Source organism: Aythya ferina, assembly GCF_964211825.1.
Source record: "Aythya ferina genome assembly, chromosome: 1".
Lineage (NCBI taxonomy): Eukaryota > Metazoa > Chordata > Aves > Anseriformes > Anatidae > Aythya > Aythya ferina.
In genome coordinates this window covers 194,531,251-194,549,589 of record NC_140296.1, presented here as the reverse complement: position 1 = coordinate 194,549,589, position 18,339 = coordinate 194,531,251, and the positions used below count along the sequence as shown (strand labels likewise).

General features: G+C 43.0%; 1 protein-coding gene across 3 annotated transcripts in view; it reads right to left on the bottom strand.

Moving 5' to 3' along the window:
* Positions 1-18,339, bottom strand: part of RSBN1L (round spermatid basic protein 1 like) — a 49,984-nt gene that overhangs the window by 19,543 nt on the left and 12,102 nt on the right. For 2 of the 3 annotated variants that reach the window (XM_084497114.1, XM_084497116.1), the window contains exons 2-3: positions 17,789-17,902; positions 5,716-6,359 (exon numbers count right to left, since the gene is read on the bottom strand). In XM_084497114.1, coding sequence (XP_084353240.1) covers positions 5,716-6,359; positions 17,789-17,902 — 758 coding nt within the window. The remainder of the gene's footprint in view (positions 1-5,715; positions 6,360-17,788; positions 17,903-18,339) is intronic. The other variant, XM_084497115.1, reaches the window with a different exon arrangement.

Genomic DNA, 18,339 nt, shown 5'->3' with positions numbered 1-18,339 from the left:
CACAGCAATTAACATCGTACAAATCAAATCATTTGCTGCTCCTGCCCAACATCAAATCCCCCCAAGGCACACATCTGCCTTCCCCATTCTTGCACTTTATCCACCAAGCGCACCCAGATCCCTGAGCAAAAGCAAGCCCACAGATGGGTCTGCTTTAGCCCAAGGCAGGAGTAGCCCAGACTGCCTTCCCCAGCACACCCTTTATGTGCACTGCAGGGACTTGCACATACTTCTACAGTATGTAACAGGCTTGATTGTGCATGGCCAGTTCAATTGGCAGATCCCCTAATGCTGACTAGTGTGCATCCCCGTGTTTGAGTGCCCCAGCACCCATCACCTTCAGTGTAGTCTTCAACAACCCCTTGTATCATTCGATTTTCCCAGAGGCTGGTTTGTGCCAGGGGATGTGATACACCCACCCAGTGCCGTGCTTCTTGGCCCAGGTGGCTGTGAGATTGTTCTGGACACGAGTCCCACTGTCTGACTCAATTATTTCTGGGGTGCCACGTTGCTCCAAGACTTGTTTTTCAAGGCCCAGGGTGGTGGCATGGGGCGTGGGTACATTTCGTTTCCAGCCAGCGGTTATTTCTACCATCCTGAATATATGGTGCTAGCTGTGGTGGGTTTTGGGGCTGTGATATAACCCACCTGCCAAGCCTCCCATATCGATATTCCAGCCACCATCCTCCACACCACAGGCTTTAGCTGCTCAGCTCACGTCACTGCAGCACATTTCACAATCATGGATCACCTGTGCAATGGCATCCATGGTCAGGTCCACCTGACCACGAGCCCATCTGTATGTTCCATCTCTGCCTTGCCTTGATGGCCCGAGGTGTCACAGGCCCACTGAGCTGTAAACAACTCACCTGCATGTTGCCAGTCCACATCCACCTCAGCCACTTCAATCTTAGCAGCCTGATCCACCTGCTGGCTGTTTTTTGCGGGCAGCCCAACTCTTGGGCACATGAGCATCTACATGGTGTACATTTACAGCCAGGTTCCCCACCCGGGCAGCAATATCTTTCCACAATGCAGCAGCCCAGATGGGTTTGCCCCTGCACTGCCAGTTTTTCTGCTGCCATTGCCGCAACCACCCCCACAGGGCATTTGCCACCACCCACGTGTCAGTGGAGAGATGGAGCACTGCCCACTCGTGTCCTTCAGCAGTACCCAAAGCCAGCTGGCTGGCTCTCCCTTCTGTAAATTGGCTCCATTCACCTTCTTCAGCAGTCTGTGACATGTCCTGTAGGTCTCCATACAGCAGCCTTCTACCTCTGATGCTTCCCTGCAACACAACAGCGGTGAGCAGGGCACATGGCTTCTCATTGTCTGGTAGCTTGCGCAGTGGGGCTTCTTCAGCATGGGTCACCTCCTCCTCTGGTGATATTCCAAAATCCTTGCCTTCTGGCCAGTCCATGATCACTTACAAAAAAGATTCCTGAGCAACTGGGGTTTCCTAACTGAACCCATTGTGTGATCAGTGGGACACTGAATAAAAGCAGAGAGCTGTATCAGATATATCTATACATTTGAAAAAATTATGAAAAGGAGTGAAACACTGAGCAGGAGTTGCTGCTACCACAGATCTTAAACTGCCTTGAAAAAGGCAAGAGTAGACAACCAAGAGCAATCACTTCAAGCAGTCCTCTCAAGCTCCTTGACAAAGATAACTCGCCAGACAGACGCATGATGTGCCAGACAGCCACTGGCCATTTTCAGTACCCTATTTTACAAAATGAAGGCTGAATGAATAGAGTGTAAAGGGAGAGCAGTAAGACTGGTAAGTGTAGGACACATCGTGGTAGGCTAAAATAGCTAACATGACTTGACCTAGACAGGAGATAAGGGAGCTGGTGAGCAAGCTTCAGACACTGAGAACACTAGAAGAAAAGCTTATGCTGTCTGCCTTGTTCACTGCTGACCAGAATAAAAAGCCTAGCAGGAGGATTGAGATAAGAGAACAAGAAAAGACTGTTCAACAGATTCCCCTGGGAAACATGAGATCGCCCAGAGACCTCCAGCGAGCACATCAGACAAGCATTAATCAGATAAGGTTTAAAATACTCAAGTCTTGGCTTGAAACACTGGAATTGTTTTGTATCGCTCAGTTTCTTCTAGTCCATACGTACCAGCGAGTTGTCTGATTTTCAATGTGTTTCTGCCTTGTCCCACTCTGCTAAGCATTGTTACTGTCACATCTTGTGGAGCTGTGGGGTTTTAGCAAGGCACTGAAAATGTACACTTAGCCAGCATGAAGACACAATAATAGTTTCAAAATGTGCCTCAAGAGCACATAAAAAGCTTATCTGAAGTGATGTAAGCTGCAAGCAGGTGGCACAAGCTGATTATTTGTTCTCTGAAATGCTTGTAAGAACTTGACAAGTAAGATTCACAGCTATGCGGTAACTGATGCAGCTCTACAACCTACGAAGATAAATGAAGCCAGGGATGTTCCTACAGCTCAGCCTCAAAGAGCGACTTATAGGATACAAGGACACCCATAATAATTGTGTTTTACCTAGCTGTAGAAACAGCCTGACTCTCTCAGAGACTGTTCACAGCAACAGAACTGTTACATCAACCTAAAAAAATTGTAATTTATTCAGGAGCCCAAGGCCTGTGATTGGTAACACCCTAGTTCCCCTCTCCCCAGATTTAAAAGCTAATGCTGATGAGACACTCAATTCCAGCTGAAGCTTCCCTCTCCTGTACCTATTCCAGCTTCTCTCACACCTTTTTCCCCATTTCTCATCTCCTACCAAGTGAGAATGTGTTACACATTTATAAGCAGTAGAGAAAAAAGCTGAGAGGACTTCATTTTCAAACGTGTACCTGTGAGGCCAGTATTTCAGCTAGAGTTAGCAGGACCCCAGCGATTCCAGTCCCATTATCAGAACTCACTGTGCAATCTGCCTGAGAAACAACCACCGAGACTCATCTGCCACAAAGCAGGAGGTGGAAGCTTACTGAAAAGTACTGAAATAGTCAAGTAGAAAAAAAACACAGACCTCTGATACAATACTCTGGTACCTTCTGCTTCACTCCTTTCCACTGACTTTTTCAAAATACACATTTTTAGATCTTTTCAAATACATTAGGTTTGTCAGACTGGTTACATATGCTGCAAGTAGATATCAAAAACGATCAAGAACCTCATCTACTGAAGTGAGCCTTGTTTCAGTGTTTTAGCTAAAATTAGGCAAAGCAACAGCCAAGTTTAAGGCTAAAGAAGACTGTGACAGATCAAGGCAAACCAGAAAAACTGAAGTGTCAGCATCAGCAATCAACTCACCTCTCAACTGAGAGCATACAACTGCTAGGCACTGGACATGCAGCTTAGAACAACGTGGAGCACAGCAGTACGGAGCTTTTCCAATGCAAGAACAGTAAACTACATTTAAAGTGTCACGGAAACACTGCTACAATGTGTAAGAATCCCTTCAAGATCCACAGAGAACTCAGTAAAAACAGAAAGTATCATCAATCTGCATAATTAAGTAATGAATTACATAAGCATTTAGTACTTTTAATAAAGTTAAGGAAGAAAACCAAAAAACAGGTAATTGATACCAATGAATCAAATTCACACAAGGAAAAAATACAAATGAAGGTTATACACACAAAACTCTCAATCCTCAGATTTCAGAGGTCCTGCTATAACCGTGGAGGGCGATCTCCCTGACACAGCATCACTAAGAGCACGAGATTCTTACAATCCTTCCTGCACATCTTTCATACCACCTCCAGTCAAAAAGGAGAACACTAAACTAAGCAAACCTTTCAGCTGCAGCAGCCCACCTGGTCACACACAGACAGAATAAGATTAAAAATAAGGAAAAATAAAAGCAAGAGCTAGTAAATCAAGATAGTGACTGAAATGTTCCAGGAAACAGTAATGCTGTGCAAAAGATGATGTGAAAACATCTGGTGTATGCCTATATAAGTACGCACTATGCCCCTTATGTTAGCAAAAATGTGTAAGGAGCCAAGCATTTTCTGACAGCCAAATTCATACAAGTGATCAAATGCTACAAAAGCTTGCTGAAAAACGGAAAGAAAGAAAAGGGAAAGTGTCTGAAGGCTTTGTTCTGGTAAACATACATGCAAAGTTGCTGATTTGAATGCTGTATTACAAAGTTCTGCTTCTTTCACCTGCTACATTTTCTCTTTCTGCTCCTCCTTCACACGATAGGAAATTATAATCTCAAAACCCAATGACCACAGGATTGATTTAACTATGAACACCATGTCAAGTTAACCCATCCTTTCAGTATAATTCACAAAATCAAGTTTGGGCTTTTCTTAAAGATGTCTTTAGGACAGATAACAGCACAGTCCTGCCCCCATTAATGCTGTCCAAGACACCAGGTTAGACTTAGAGAACACACACACACACACGGACAGATCCGGCTTCCTCATGAGCAATGACCTAAGATGGAACTGCTCTGGACAGCTCCCCAGAACACAGTCTGTGACTGTCACCATTAATTAACAACTCAGCTTGGAGGCTGAAAAACTTTGGTAGACTTATTTTATAGAACATTCTTATTCCATGGCAGTAGACTTCTTCAAACCAGACTTTAAACCAGGGCCACAAGTGTTCTCTTGCAGCAACAATTCAGTTTTGCATATGCTTGCAAGGCAAGGTAACCCATGAAGTTTATCAATAAATGCAGTAGTTGTCTATGCAAATATTTACATAAAGAAAACAAAAGCATACTTTTCATCAAAAAGATGACAGTATAACTTGAACTCTTGGTAATTGTCTAAAAAAATGAAGGCTAAAATAGTTTATAACCATTCCAAATGCTCACAAATAGAGATCTATTTCTACTCAAGTTAAACAGGTGATTGTGATCTAAAAGTGATATAGACAGAAAACCAGGATTGAGTTCTTCATAACGGTATCAGATTATCTATAAAGGCTTTCCATAATATCCTCCTCACCAAGGCTGCAGTCTAGGAAAGTTAGAATTTTTCCTCTAAACTTACAGAACCTGAAATACATTACTGTTGTAAATATTTATATCTTTTACAGCACATTGATAAATACCAGAGGTGACATTTAACCAGTAGTTACGATTACAGAATTATACAATCATTTCTCCATAGAAAATAAAATAAGAAATAGATTCAGAAAGATGCCTGCCATATTGCCACATAACTGCTCTGAAGAGAATACAACTAACCAAGGGCAAATGCAAATAGAGAAGGATTAAATTAGTATTTATGTTAACCACTGTAAAGTTCTCCTTTAAGAATGAATTTAGAAGCCTCAGGTTACAAGTTACATTACTTAACTATGCCCTACACAGGTTTTTATGTATACCTTTGCTCTAATGCATTAAAGTACTTCAGTTTCATGAAGATCCTCATACAGATAAGCTACGGTTTAGACACCCAGATAGCCACAGCTAAATCATTTTAGCCCTCAAACACAGTTAAGTTTTAGCTCCAGAAACAAATCCAAAGAGAACTACGTACACATGCATGCAAACATTTTCCCTCCCCCATAAAAAGCAAATTCTTCTCAGGTAATATGTTCCTTGTCTTTAATAAGGCAGAACCAATTTATTAGTTAAACCATGGTGCTTCTAGTCTTCTGCTTCACCTACACAGCACTGCTAATAGTAACTGTATTCTAGAAAAAACCATTCACAGTTGTTTGAAACCATAATATGACTTTAGAAAGTAAAATGTATAACCTCTTACCTGAGCATGAAAATTTGACATAGTCGTTGTCTCTATATCTTTCTTTCCCAAAATCTCCATTTTCACTGGCGAATTGGGAAAATTAAATGAAAAGTAGTCTAAAAAGTCAGGTAAATAAGTAGCTGCCCCATGAACAATACCCATTACATAGTAAGCTGCACAGTTTTCATTTTCACTAAAAACCAGACCCACAAACTCTTCTGCAAATCTCTCCATCTCCACAGGAGATAAGTGGGAGAGTTCATTACTGTAGGCATGGATAACTGATGCACCTCCGTTAGGCTGGTGCTCAATATGAATCAGCTGTTTGAACTCCAATGTGTCCAACCTTTTGAGTTTATTTTGAACCCGTGGCTCCTTTAACGAGACAAATGGAAACTCACTGTTCTCTGGTATCATGGACTCACAGTCCTTCTTGGGATCCATATTTTTCCCATTGAAATCCTTAAGATGATCATCTATGATGCCTTTGGCTTCCTGATCCTCAACATCAGAAACCAGTCCTGAGCAGATGGTCTGAATGGATTTGCTGTACATTTTTGGGCGCTTCCTCTTCTCATTCTCTTTATGTTTCTTTTTCTTTTTCTTCTTCACCTTTTTAATCTGTAGCTCTTCCGCATTGGTTTTTGGTTTTTCCTTCCCAGCTGTTAAAAGTAAAAAAAAAAAAAAAAAAAAAAAAAAAAAGATCTCAAACACCTTAGCATACAAAAGACTTGTTTAGAGATCAGGATTAAGGATACCAAAGCACTCATCAAAAGGCACATACAGAGACCAACAACGAGATTCAGTGAGCAGGTATCTCACTGAAAATGAGTAGACACCTGCCATAATCACACTACAGCTAACAATTAATCTACAGGGAAAAAAATAAACACAGAGAACAAGTTTGCTGAGGCTGCTTTTATAATCAGTCACGGTCCATAACAACACTGTCTAACTGGTCATCAGCAACTACTAAACTGGAAAGTTCAGGCGTTATCTGACAGCTGTCAACAAACACTGCCACACAAGGGGTTTATAAACAGTCAGTGAGTGTAAACCATCAGCAAGCTGTTGCTAAACGCTGCTGCCAGGACCTACCTCATCACACGGCTTCACGCAGTCATTCTTCCAGAAACAAAGCAGATTTTGTTGAAACGCATGTGGAAACACCTAAAACCTGACCACTGTTTGTTTTCTTTAAAAAAATAAAAAAAACCTCTCCACACAGTAACTAGCTTAAAGGTGACTTTCAGTGTAGCTTGCATATTCATGTAAGATGTAAAGGGCTAAAGCTAAGAGTACTCATTTGTGGATGCTGCGTTCAAGTGATTCCCGAGATAAACATCCTCCTTTCTTTTCAAGTGTTTTTCTTCTAGTGCTCGGGAGGAGATGGGTGGAAGAGTGGATGGCAAGTAATAAGCGGGGTAACTGATGTGTCAGTGTCACAACACTGCCCTGAGGTCTAGCAGTTGATATGATCTCATTTCACGATTTGATAAAACCCAATTACCTACCGCATTAGAGCACAAAATTACAGTCACAACCAGCAAGTCAAGATCAGCAGGTTTAGACACCAAAGTTTATTTAGTGGAGCATTGCAATTAAATACACAGCTTGTAAGTAATCTCAAATCACAAGAGTTAGACCGCATGCTCATTTTCAAGCCAGACTGACTTCAGCTTGCAATCTTCAGACCAGGAAATTCACAAAAAGAGTCTTTTACAAGAAAAAAAAAGGAAAAAACACGAAAGATCACAACTGCTGGTATACAGATTCACACATCCTTGGTAATTAAGAGGTTTAGATCTGGAATATGCATAAATACTGGGAAGGACAGCAAGCAAGCAAGAGGCTTGCCTCCAAGCCTCCTGAGGTTCACAACAGCAGCCACACACCTCTGGGGTTTCTCAAGCATAGGCAGGCGAGCAAGTTGTCTCCCTGGCTTCTATTTGTTCATCTTGTGGGGGAAGAAGTGCCCTGAGGTCACTCGTTCCTTATTTAGCCTAAACAAGGAAGTGGGAGCTGGGATTTCCTAACCTAATCCACTCAGTTAAGAGCTACAAAGACTCCCCTCTAAATCAGATTTAACGTAGCACTCCCTGTGAGCACAACGTCAGTTTTAGCTAACCAAGTTCAACTGCCAACAGGCACAGCATGCTCAAGAAAATGTCTTTTCAGCAGGCTCAATGCAATGTAAAGCCAGCACGGACCTTTGCAGCAGTACTACTTCACCTGGTAGATGCAACAGTCACCACTTTGTGGTTGTCTTCCTTCTGCCACAGTCCACTGGGCATGGAAAGACTAGAAAGAGCAGCAAAACACATACGGCCAGCTACCTAATCCTTATAGAAAGTCCCCCAAATTAAGTCATCATGATGCCAACACACCAGAGGAAAATGTCATTACCTGACATATCAGCTACCATGCACATTTGGTGGTATTGCAGTGGTGTCACGATGGCACCGGCTTCAGGTGAGGAAAACAAAACCAGAAAATGCTTAGGACAATTCCACACCACGTACTACCAAATCTGGCAGCCTTTTTTCCACTCCTCCCCTCTGCAATAGGACAGAACCAGAAAGGATCCCAAAGCCAACAGGTATCACAAACTATTAAAAATGCTTTACCTTACTATTTTCAAATTTTTACTCTAAACATGAAAATTCATCGCTATACTGAAGGCTACAGAAAGAAGTCACACATTTCCCAACATTACACTACTTTGGAAGTAGAAAACGAAGTCCCAGCACTGAATGCAAGGTGGGGCTGGAGGAAGCAGGTATTGTCTGCCCACCTACCCCACTTGTTCTCATCTGGAGCCCAAATCTTTCACCAGTAACTCAGATCCAGGACTTAATGCAGATAGAAATGTGCATTATCAGGGTTACAATCAGCAGTTATATAATTTCCAACCAAATTCATCAACTTCTGAGGATAAAGCAAAAAGCCATTCACTATGTGCTCTGTCATTCTCGAGCATTTCTATTATCACCAAAAACACCTTAAAAACAAAAAGATTATCACCTATCTGTCCTTGCTGAACACCCAGCTACTAAGTTACCTCTCAATTAGTAATAATGGAAAGCAAAGTATTTGTATAGAAGATGCGTATCTCTGCAAAACTACCTCAAAAGTCATGGACTTTTATTTCTACAGTACAAGGACAGAAGAAAAATCATCTCCCCTTTCAACCTCTCCCATTCCCTGCCTTTGATTATAGCTTCTGAGAAGTCTTTCAGAGTAACAATCAATTTCATTCAACTCCTCCTGTAAAGTGCCACGTTTCTTTAATCCACCACTTAACCTACTTCAGAGGCAGCCATGCAAACAAGGACTGGTCGGGTTACAAAACTGATCACCAGGAAACAGCACTGCAACAAGCAAAGCTGAGTCTCAGCAGCAGAGGTACCTACAGAACATACAAAACCAGAAGATCACTAATATACACCATCAAGGTCGGGTACGCTGGATGTAAATCCACACATTAGATCAAGCTCTTATAATTTGGTATCTCACTAAACACATCCAAAAAGGTTTGCGCTCACACCAGCTGTAAGAACAAGCTGTAGTTATCCTGGTACACACCTACAGAAGTACTCAAAACCTTCTTAAGAGGGATTACACTAAAGCGTTTTTGAAGCGAAGAACATTTATCATTCTGTGTTTGTTTTCACACCACCACCTCCATGAAGCTTTCAGAAGGAAAAAAAAAACGCTCTTAGCCCCAGGATAAAAATAATTCTTCTCCTGGTCTCCAACACAGTTTTTCTTCCAGCTTTTAGGGAGATTTTCCGTTCAGCTCGCAGCACAAATACACACACACCATGCACCAAAAGAAGTTGAATTTTTAAGTAGAAAAAAATCCACACAAACACAAGGGAAGACCAAACTCCCTGCAAACCTAACCCAAAGCTTCAACTCTTTAATATAACATTAAAGTTATACAATTTCTCATTTTAGTGCACTTAATTGTAATGTCATGGATCAAGCCACAATTTCTTCCCTCTGCCCTTTCCTATAGCACCCACATACTCACTGCATTGTGCCTGTTCCTATTATTGTTTTGCCATCAACTTATGTCCAGCTTTTCAGTATTTGTATTCAACTACTTTAGCATGCAGTTAAAGTTTTGCTGAAGAATACAAACACCAAACAGAAAACAACCATTTCTTGAACAGAATTTCAAAGAAGAACAAGGCATTTTTTTAGCCTCAGGCTTCTCCTCTGCTGAATTTCAAAGATCCAAAAGCAGGTTTTTAAAGTAGATGGTTAAAGCTGCTCAGAAGTTGCAGAGACCTCTATAGCAAGAGGAATTTGCTTGCTGGAATACTGTGATTGCTATCAGCAATGCCCAGTGCAGGACTTTCAGCTTATTCTTCTTTTCCATTAGCAGTGGAGAGCAGCAGGACCATGCTCAGTGACTCCTGTGCTGCATATATAAAAGTGCTTTAAAGCAAAACGTGTTGCTTCTTCCAAAAGCAACAGTGCATCTCTGACACCTGGCTAAAGGAGAGCCGAAAAAGAACAGCTGCATGCAATGCCTCCCTAGCATATTAATCGAGATGTTTCACAGAAGACAGTATCAAATTTGGTAAAGACACAGCAATCCAAAAGGCAAAATAAAGATCCAGGCACTAACACCAAGATATCCAAACTACCTGTGGCTCAAGCAAGGTCTGGCAGCAGCAGTGCAGCCCTTGATGTAAGCTATCTTACTTCACCTCTCAAGAAGTCACTACCAAGGCAATCTCTCCCAACCCAAAGCCTTCAGGACAGGTGTTTGAGTCTGCACCAGCAATCAAAAGGAACATGCAGGCACAGAGGGACCAAACTGCACAGTCCACTAGTGTCAACCAAGACAGTAGATATTTTGAAGTTCATGGCATCTTCTCTGTATATTCTGAGATGCATCTGAACAAGCACAGCTACTGAAGCACCTATAAACAAAACAAAAAACTATTTCCACTGTGTGATTCAGAAGTAAGAGTCTTCATTTGTGCTTCAGAGAAGTCTTTTACTTAAGACTTTCACTTAAGAATGAGCAATAAGGGGGGATATGGAGGAATGGGACAGGGGAGGACAATTCAGCACTTTTTTTCCCCACAACTTTTCCCCTTATCCAGTGCTAAAAACTGCAATGAGCTCACACTTTACATTGGGGTGCAAAAGACTGAAGAACAGCAAAAATTTGAATTTCACTTCTGCTTATATTTGGCTAGCAATATCAGCATGAGGACGGATCTTGAACTGTATTTGTAACAACATGAGAAGAGTGGAAATCCATTCACGTATTCGTTCTGTTCATGCACTCACCCAGCAACAACAGAATTCCCTCTGGGAACGTTTTTAGCCACCTCCTATGCAAATCAGGCCTTACATTACACAAACACAGGACAACCAAAATAACCCACACAACTAACCCACTGCAAGCACCCGCATGGGAGGGTAGATTTTGCAAGGTAGCTCGGTGAACTTACTGAGAACAGTGCCACAGCATCCCTGACCCACAGCAGAGGGCATATGGACTGGATCAAGATTCAGAGCAGTTGGAATTGTCCACAAATAATCCCATGCACCATTATAATTACACGATACTCGTTTGTAATTTAAAACTACCCTGAAAGCCTGAATTTTGCGAACTGCAAGTTGACTCCTTCTATGTTCCACGTGTGAGCTTCTATTATAGAACCTGAAGACACCTAAATGATCTCATGGACAAAGCAGGATGCTTTATCTGCAGTTTCACATTAGCAGAAGACATCAAGCTCTTATTTCATTTGACTGTCTCAGCCAGAGCAGCATTTCAACTTTGAGGTCACAGTCCCCATATGTAGCAGCCAGGGGCAGGAGGTACTGCAGGACCTTCAGAAAACATTCCCAACAAGGTTAGGATGTTCCCCCTGCAGCTTTCTGGCTGACTGCTAGCAGCAGCGAGGAACAGCCATTTATAACTGCAGGCAGTCATTCAAGTCAGTTTGCACTTCCCCGCTTTGGGAGAACTCAATCAGCAGCACTGAATAGAGCTGCAGAGCAGGACACAGAGAAAGGGCCGTCAGTGCAGAGGAGCCAGAGCAGGGACCATTTTCCACATTTATTTCAATTACACTGAAGGACTGAAGCGCAGCATCTCACTGCTTGTTCTGTGGCACACAAGAAGTCACAGAAGCATCAAGCAGCCACTGGCATGCTGCTTGTTCTGCAGTGAAACATCAGCCTGGCTACTGCTGCCAGCAGCTGCAAAGCGTTATTTAAGTCTTTGGCTCCGTCCTGTACCAACCATCTCCTACAGCAGTGCTCCTGAGACGCAGTCCCACCTTGCCAACCAAATCTGGGGCTCCAGCACCTTCTGTCATCCTCACTGCAACTCAGACTACAGCTACTAGCTTTAGGAATTTATTAAGATTCAGCTCTGCTTGATCTCTCCAGGCTGTCTTCAAAGAGTAAACACAGAAACCCCACTTCAAACCACAGAAACAGAGATGAAGCATCCCCCTCTGTCTTTCAGAGTTCATAGCCACAAGCTACTGAAAGTAGCTTAGAACTGGAGCAGCCAAGAGCCCATTCACTGACCAGTAAATAAATAAAACATGCAGCCAGAGAGCACTAGCACGAGGGTTATTAGAGGCACAGCCACTTAAAGTAGCAAAAAAGAGACAAAGAAAACCCCACAGCACCCAGCACAAGAATACGAGAAATCTTTCAGCTCTTAGAAACACTCGCTCGTTCCAGCCAGATAGTTAAATAGATGACAGAACTTCATATTTCTGTTTTAATATTATATATTACCATTTTCTTACGTGTCACATAATGAATGTGGTTTAATACAGTAATGCAGCGAGTTAATGAAAACCATTACTGAATAATTCAGAAGGCTTAAAACAACTGAAGGAATTGGAGCAGAGCACACACAGGCACTCTATGGTTGAGGAGAATGATCACCCCCGCCTGCTGACAGGTGGAAAGCCAAGAGGCTGTGTGCTGAACACACACAGCTTCCAGGTGTCTCAGCATCCAGGTGTCTTCCAGGTATCTCAGCATCCAGCCCAGGCACCACAGAAAGCAGCAGGAGCAAACGGAGAACTGACAGCTATCGTGTTCTGGTCATAGGCTTCAAAGCTTGAATATTAAGCATGGGCAAAGTCTAAAAGCATAAAATAATTCTGTTTCAAGTTGTCTCAGCCCTCCCAGGAACAGTCACAACCACCTTGAGAACAACTGCTCAAGATTTTTAGAAAATGCAGCTTACAAGCATGAAAACAGGATGCAAAGTAAGTGGCTACACTGATATACCCCGAGCTGTACCATGCCCAGCTCTGTAAGGAAACCCTTACCCAGCAGTGCTTCACAGGAACATCCTAACATGCTTCCTCCTGCGCTCTATCCAACAACTGCATTTTATCATGGAAGCTTCAATCGGATGTTATAGATCTGTGCTCATCTCATAAGGTGATAAAATATAAAACTTTATTTAATTTCTTCTACAACATCCTGAAGAGACAGTCTGCGAACAGGCTCTGGACTCTGGTCACCTGAGTTATTGCATTAAAAACACACGGGTAACTGCTAAGTAACTTCTGTGTATTTTACAGAAGTATAAAGAAGCCAGCAAGCTATTCTTCTTCCCACACCTCTGGAGGCCATCAGGTCCAAGGCCCTGCTCAAGCATGGACACCCAGAGCCACTTGACCAGGACATCATCCAGGTGGCCTTGGAAGAAGTCCAAGATGGGAGCCTCCACAACCCCCAGGAGCAACCCACATAGTAAAGCAACACTTTCTGACGTTCAGAGGGAACCTCCTGTTTCAGTTGGTGCCCATCACCTCTTGTCCTGGCACTGGGCACCACTAAAGAGCCTGGTTCCATCCTCTGTCCCCTTATCTTCAGATATTTAGAGTCACTCAGGAGATCCCGAGCCTCCTCTGCTGCAGGCAGAGCAGCCCCAGCTCCCTCAGCCTCTCCTCACAGACCCTCTCCAGTCCCTTCATCATCCTCACAGTCCTGTTGGATTCTCTCCAGTCTCCAGAACAGAAACCCACTTCAAATATACAGCACAATCACAGGGTGAAAGAAATATTGTCTGTGTACCCAGCCTGCTGGGACTCAACTAGCAACATAGCCAAAAACAGTGACTAGCAAGAGCCTGGGGGCAGAAACACCCTTCCCAAAGGAACAGCTCCTGCAGATGGGACAGCATGGTAATTCTCACTGAAGTCTTATATATTTGTATTTGAAACACAAGCACTAAAACCCTGGAACTATTTTAGAGTGATACATGTGCACATGCTACCCACATACTATCCTTATTTTGCTTAATTTGTACCCACAGCCTTCATGCCAGTCCTCTGACCTTTTCCAGCCCAAGAAGCCATATGAACACCTTTCCAGCCCGCAGAGGACTCACAGACAGCAGCATGGGCTGGTCCCACCCCATGTCCCCTACAATGCTAGGGCAGCTCTGCTCTTCCTTGAGCTCCCATCCTAAGGCAGCACACCCTGACAGCCCTGTGGTTCCTCTCAGGTCCTCATCGTAGCCAGCAGAAGGCATCAGCTAAACAGGAGGAGCAACGCAGACAGCCACAACTGCAGCGGCAGAAATGAGGCAGTTGGGGAAGGGAAGGAAGCAAGGTCACGCAGCAAAGATGCCTCTGCTGAACTCGGAAAGCAGTGACCCACTAGCAGCACGAGGTAAACGGATGACTGCCTGCATTCTTTCTGAAAAATGGCTGAGGCCCACTGGAATTTAAGAGCTCTGCTCTCAGATCATCTCATCACACAAACCTTACCTGTATTTTACGTCTGTGGTTTACCCTGTCCTATCTATTTCACAGGTAGAAGTTGGCAACTTGGTGCGTAAGGATGGTAAAGTCATTAGTACATGCAAATCAGTACGGTGGGAATAAGCAATTTAAGGAAGTATAAGGCAGTTCTGTTTCCAAAAACCAGTCTTCACTTCCAAATAAAAGATTACAGAGGAAAAGGAACAACTATATGGATTTATTCTGCATATCTGCTAGTGAAAAAGGATGACAAAAACATTTAGTTCTAGATGCTTAAAAGCCACCAGGCTCACTGAAAGAACTAAATATTTCTTTTATCAGGTCAGGAAGTGATAAAATACCCCTTTTTAAAGTTGCCCTTCTGCACATTTATTGCTGCTTTCAACAGAAAGGCACCACCAATTTAGGCAGATGAATTGCTTGCGTCCCTAAGCTTCTCTAATTGAGGTGAACTCTTCCAGCATTAAGCTCAAAGCGCCAAAACCAGGCTTATACAGCAGTTCTCCCCAAAAAGGCCTCAAGCTCCCAATGCTGACCCATGTAACTAGCCACCCTTACCTTGGGCACCTGGTTTTACTGTCTGGAGTTACGCAGGCTACTGCCACCACTCCCTCAAAGAACGTCACAAATAGAGGACAAAAAACTAATAATATTCTCAGCATAATAAAATCATTCAGCAGACGGTCAGTGACATTTTTAAAACAAAATGTGGTTGTAATGCCTAGGAGGAGACATAACCAGTCCCCGCAGACTGGCACTGAGTTCTCAGAAGTTCCAAGCCGTTGCTCCTAGTCCATGCAGTGAATTGTGAGTGCAGAATAAGAGGGCATAGAGCTTGATTTTTGTTCCAGGAAGAAGTTCTCCTCAGCTGAAGGGTTACCAGCATTCCAGAAGGTCACAAAGACATGCAAGTTACATCTTGTAGGGCCTTTGCCCTCTAGCCCTCAGCTGTCAGGACATGGAGCTACAGCAGCAAAGCAGTCAGGAAATGCTGTACCATCACCACAGAACATAAAAGCACATCCAGACACACTTGGGGAGGTCCACAGAAGACGTCCCGAGCTGCTGTTCTGAACATGATATAAACCCCATGGAGGTTTATGTCTTGCCTGCTTTCTGCTCTCCTGACACTCTTTTCTTTCCCTCAAACAAGAGTAATTTTACAGGACACTGGCAAAACCAGGCACAGCCTCTACAGGACACTGCTGCCCCACAGAACCTTGCTGCTTTTGCAACTTCCTACCCCATGGCCTCTTTCTGCTGCCATTCATCACACGAGGTAGGAAGCGCTGGTGCAGAAACAAGGCCTGAAGATCGTCACTGCCCAGGCAGTTAAGCATTGCTCAGTATCTCAGCCACCAACTTCCTTCCACGTTGGAGGAGACAAGTCACATCTTTCACAGGAAGCCACCAGCTCAAACATCCTGCGTGCTGCAGGCTGATACCTAGAGATCTGCTCAGCACGGGTTTTAAGCTGTCGTAGTTTCTACTGCAGTTCCTTGGATCCGTATTTGCACTGTAAACCATGATGCAGTAATTACAGAGTTGCATGCCTGCTACCTCACATGAATGTGCTGTAGATAACATTTTGTTTTGGGAGGTTCAGTTTTTTGTTGTGAATTAAACCCTAGAGTAGGCATAACAGAAAAAATTATCAGGAGTTTACACCTAACTTCAAAAGCAGTTCCTGAAAATAACAGATAAAAAACACTGGGTCTACTTAAACAAGCCAACATCCTCAGAGGAAAAACTGGCAAAGCACGATACAGATAAATGGAGAGTGAGGTGGACCAAGGACTGGCTTAACTCAGTGCTCAAAGGGTTGTGATCAGCAGCACGATGTCCAGCTAGAGGACAGTGATACTGGGGCACTCCAGTGCTGATACCGTGGGCCAACACTGCTCGATATTCTTCAGTATTGGCAGGGATGACGGAACAGAGAGCACCCTCAGCAAGTCCGCAGAGGAGACAGAACTGGAAGGAGTGGTTGATGCACAAGAGGGTTGTGCTGCCAAGCCAGAGGGCCCTTGACAGGTTGGAGAACATCAGGCCAGCAGAAGTCTCACAAGGTTAACTCAGGGAAGTGCAGAGTCCTGCAGCTGTGAGGAATAACCCTGTGCTCTGCAGGCTGGAGCCCAACTGGAAAGCAGCCTGACAGGAAAGGACTTCAGAGCCCTCGTGAATGCCAAGCTGACCATAAGCCATCAGGCTAAGCCTCCCGGACAGGATTAGGAATAACATTAACTGCTCCACCAGCAGGCTGATGGAGTGATTCTTCCCCTCTGCTCAGCACTGGTGACACACATCTGCAAGTACCGTGCCCAGTTCTGGGCTCACCAGTCCAAGGCAGACGTGCACACTGGAGGAAGTCCAGCAAAGGGCCAGGAAGATGACTGAAGGAACAGAGTACTACTCACAAAAGGAGATGCTGAGAAAAGCAGGATTTTTCAGCCTGAAAAGGCTTTATGAGGTTAATTAGTTTTCCAGTGTGTGTAAACATCTAGTGGGAAGGAATAAAAATGCAGATACCTCACAAAAATCAATGAGGCTGGTAAAGGCCCCTTGAAATCACCCAGTCCAATCCAACGTAAGACAACAAGTGGTCAAATGCTGGTACTGGCTGTGCAAATTCTGGAGTCTGCATCCTTGTAGACATACAGAGTCTGATGGGACACAGCCCTCAGCAACCTGCTTTACTCAGTTCTACTTTGAGCAGTGGAATTGGACTAAATTATCTGCAGAGGGCCCACCCCATCCTCAACTACTGTACGATTTTACAAGTCAGTGCATGCACAAGTAAATGCAGGAACATTTTCATTACATTCCACTGCAGTACTGGAGTTGGATAAATTAGCCAAAATTACGACTTCCTGTTGCACACACTTAATTTCTCATTATGCAACAGAGTTCCTGAACTAGAACTCCTTGGTTCTTTAGTTTTGTGCATTTACTGTTAGATATTTAATGACATGGATTCATTTTTCCTCTCTATGATATAGAAATCTTCTTCAACAACTGTTGAGACGGTGTAGATATCAGCAATGTCATTCCTTAAAGCGTCGGTCTTTACTGCTACTGCATAAGAACACTGGTATTGTGGCAATAATTACATGTATATTTTTAAGCTGCAGTATCTGCAGTTGAAGAAAGTTAGCATTTATAATTAAGTTTTAAATTCCAAGCCTTATACCAGCTATTCCTGGAAAAGGGCATTTAAGTTAAATGAAAGACATAATATTAAAATTCAGCACTCAATCCAATTACAAAGGTTTTAAAGCACTACAATGAAAAAACACTAAGCAGCTTGAACGTACCTTTCTGCAATAATTTGATCTCTCCATTCTCTTTCTTGATTTCATTCATTATTTTGTGCTTCTTCTTCTCTTTCTGTTTCTTTTCCCTTTCTTTCATTTTCTCTTTGATTTGAGCTGAAATGCAAATATTTTACAATTAAACAACAGCAACAAACTTTGTCACATGCATGTTTCATATTGCTATTATGCAAGCCCTATTAAGAGGATGAAAAGAGTTACAAGGAAATTCCGGGACTTGTGATATGAAAAGCTAATATTTAGCTGTTGCATAATCCAACATAAACTTACTGAACCTAGACCAGCTTCATTTCTATTACACTAGAACTGTACCAACAACTCAGCACATTAACTGCACACAGTTAACAACAATTTTTACTTACTCATAGTACCCTCTGCTCTTATTTTCCACCTGTATGCAGATCTTATTTCTTGAAATTCAAATTACATGCATTAGAAATGAAGGCAGAAGTACAGTGTATTTTGCTGGATGCTCATATCCACTAGAAATTTCACATAACTAGCTCCATGTAGTCTAAACTTAAAGGCTTTCA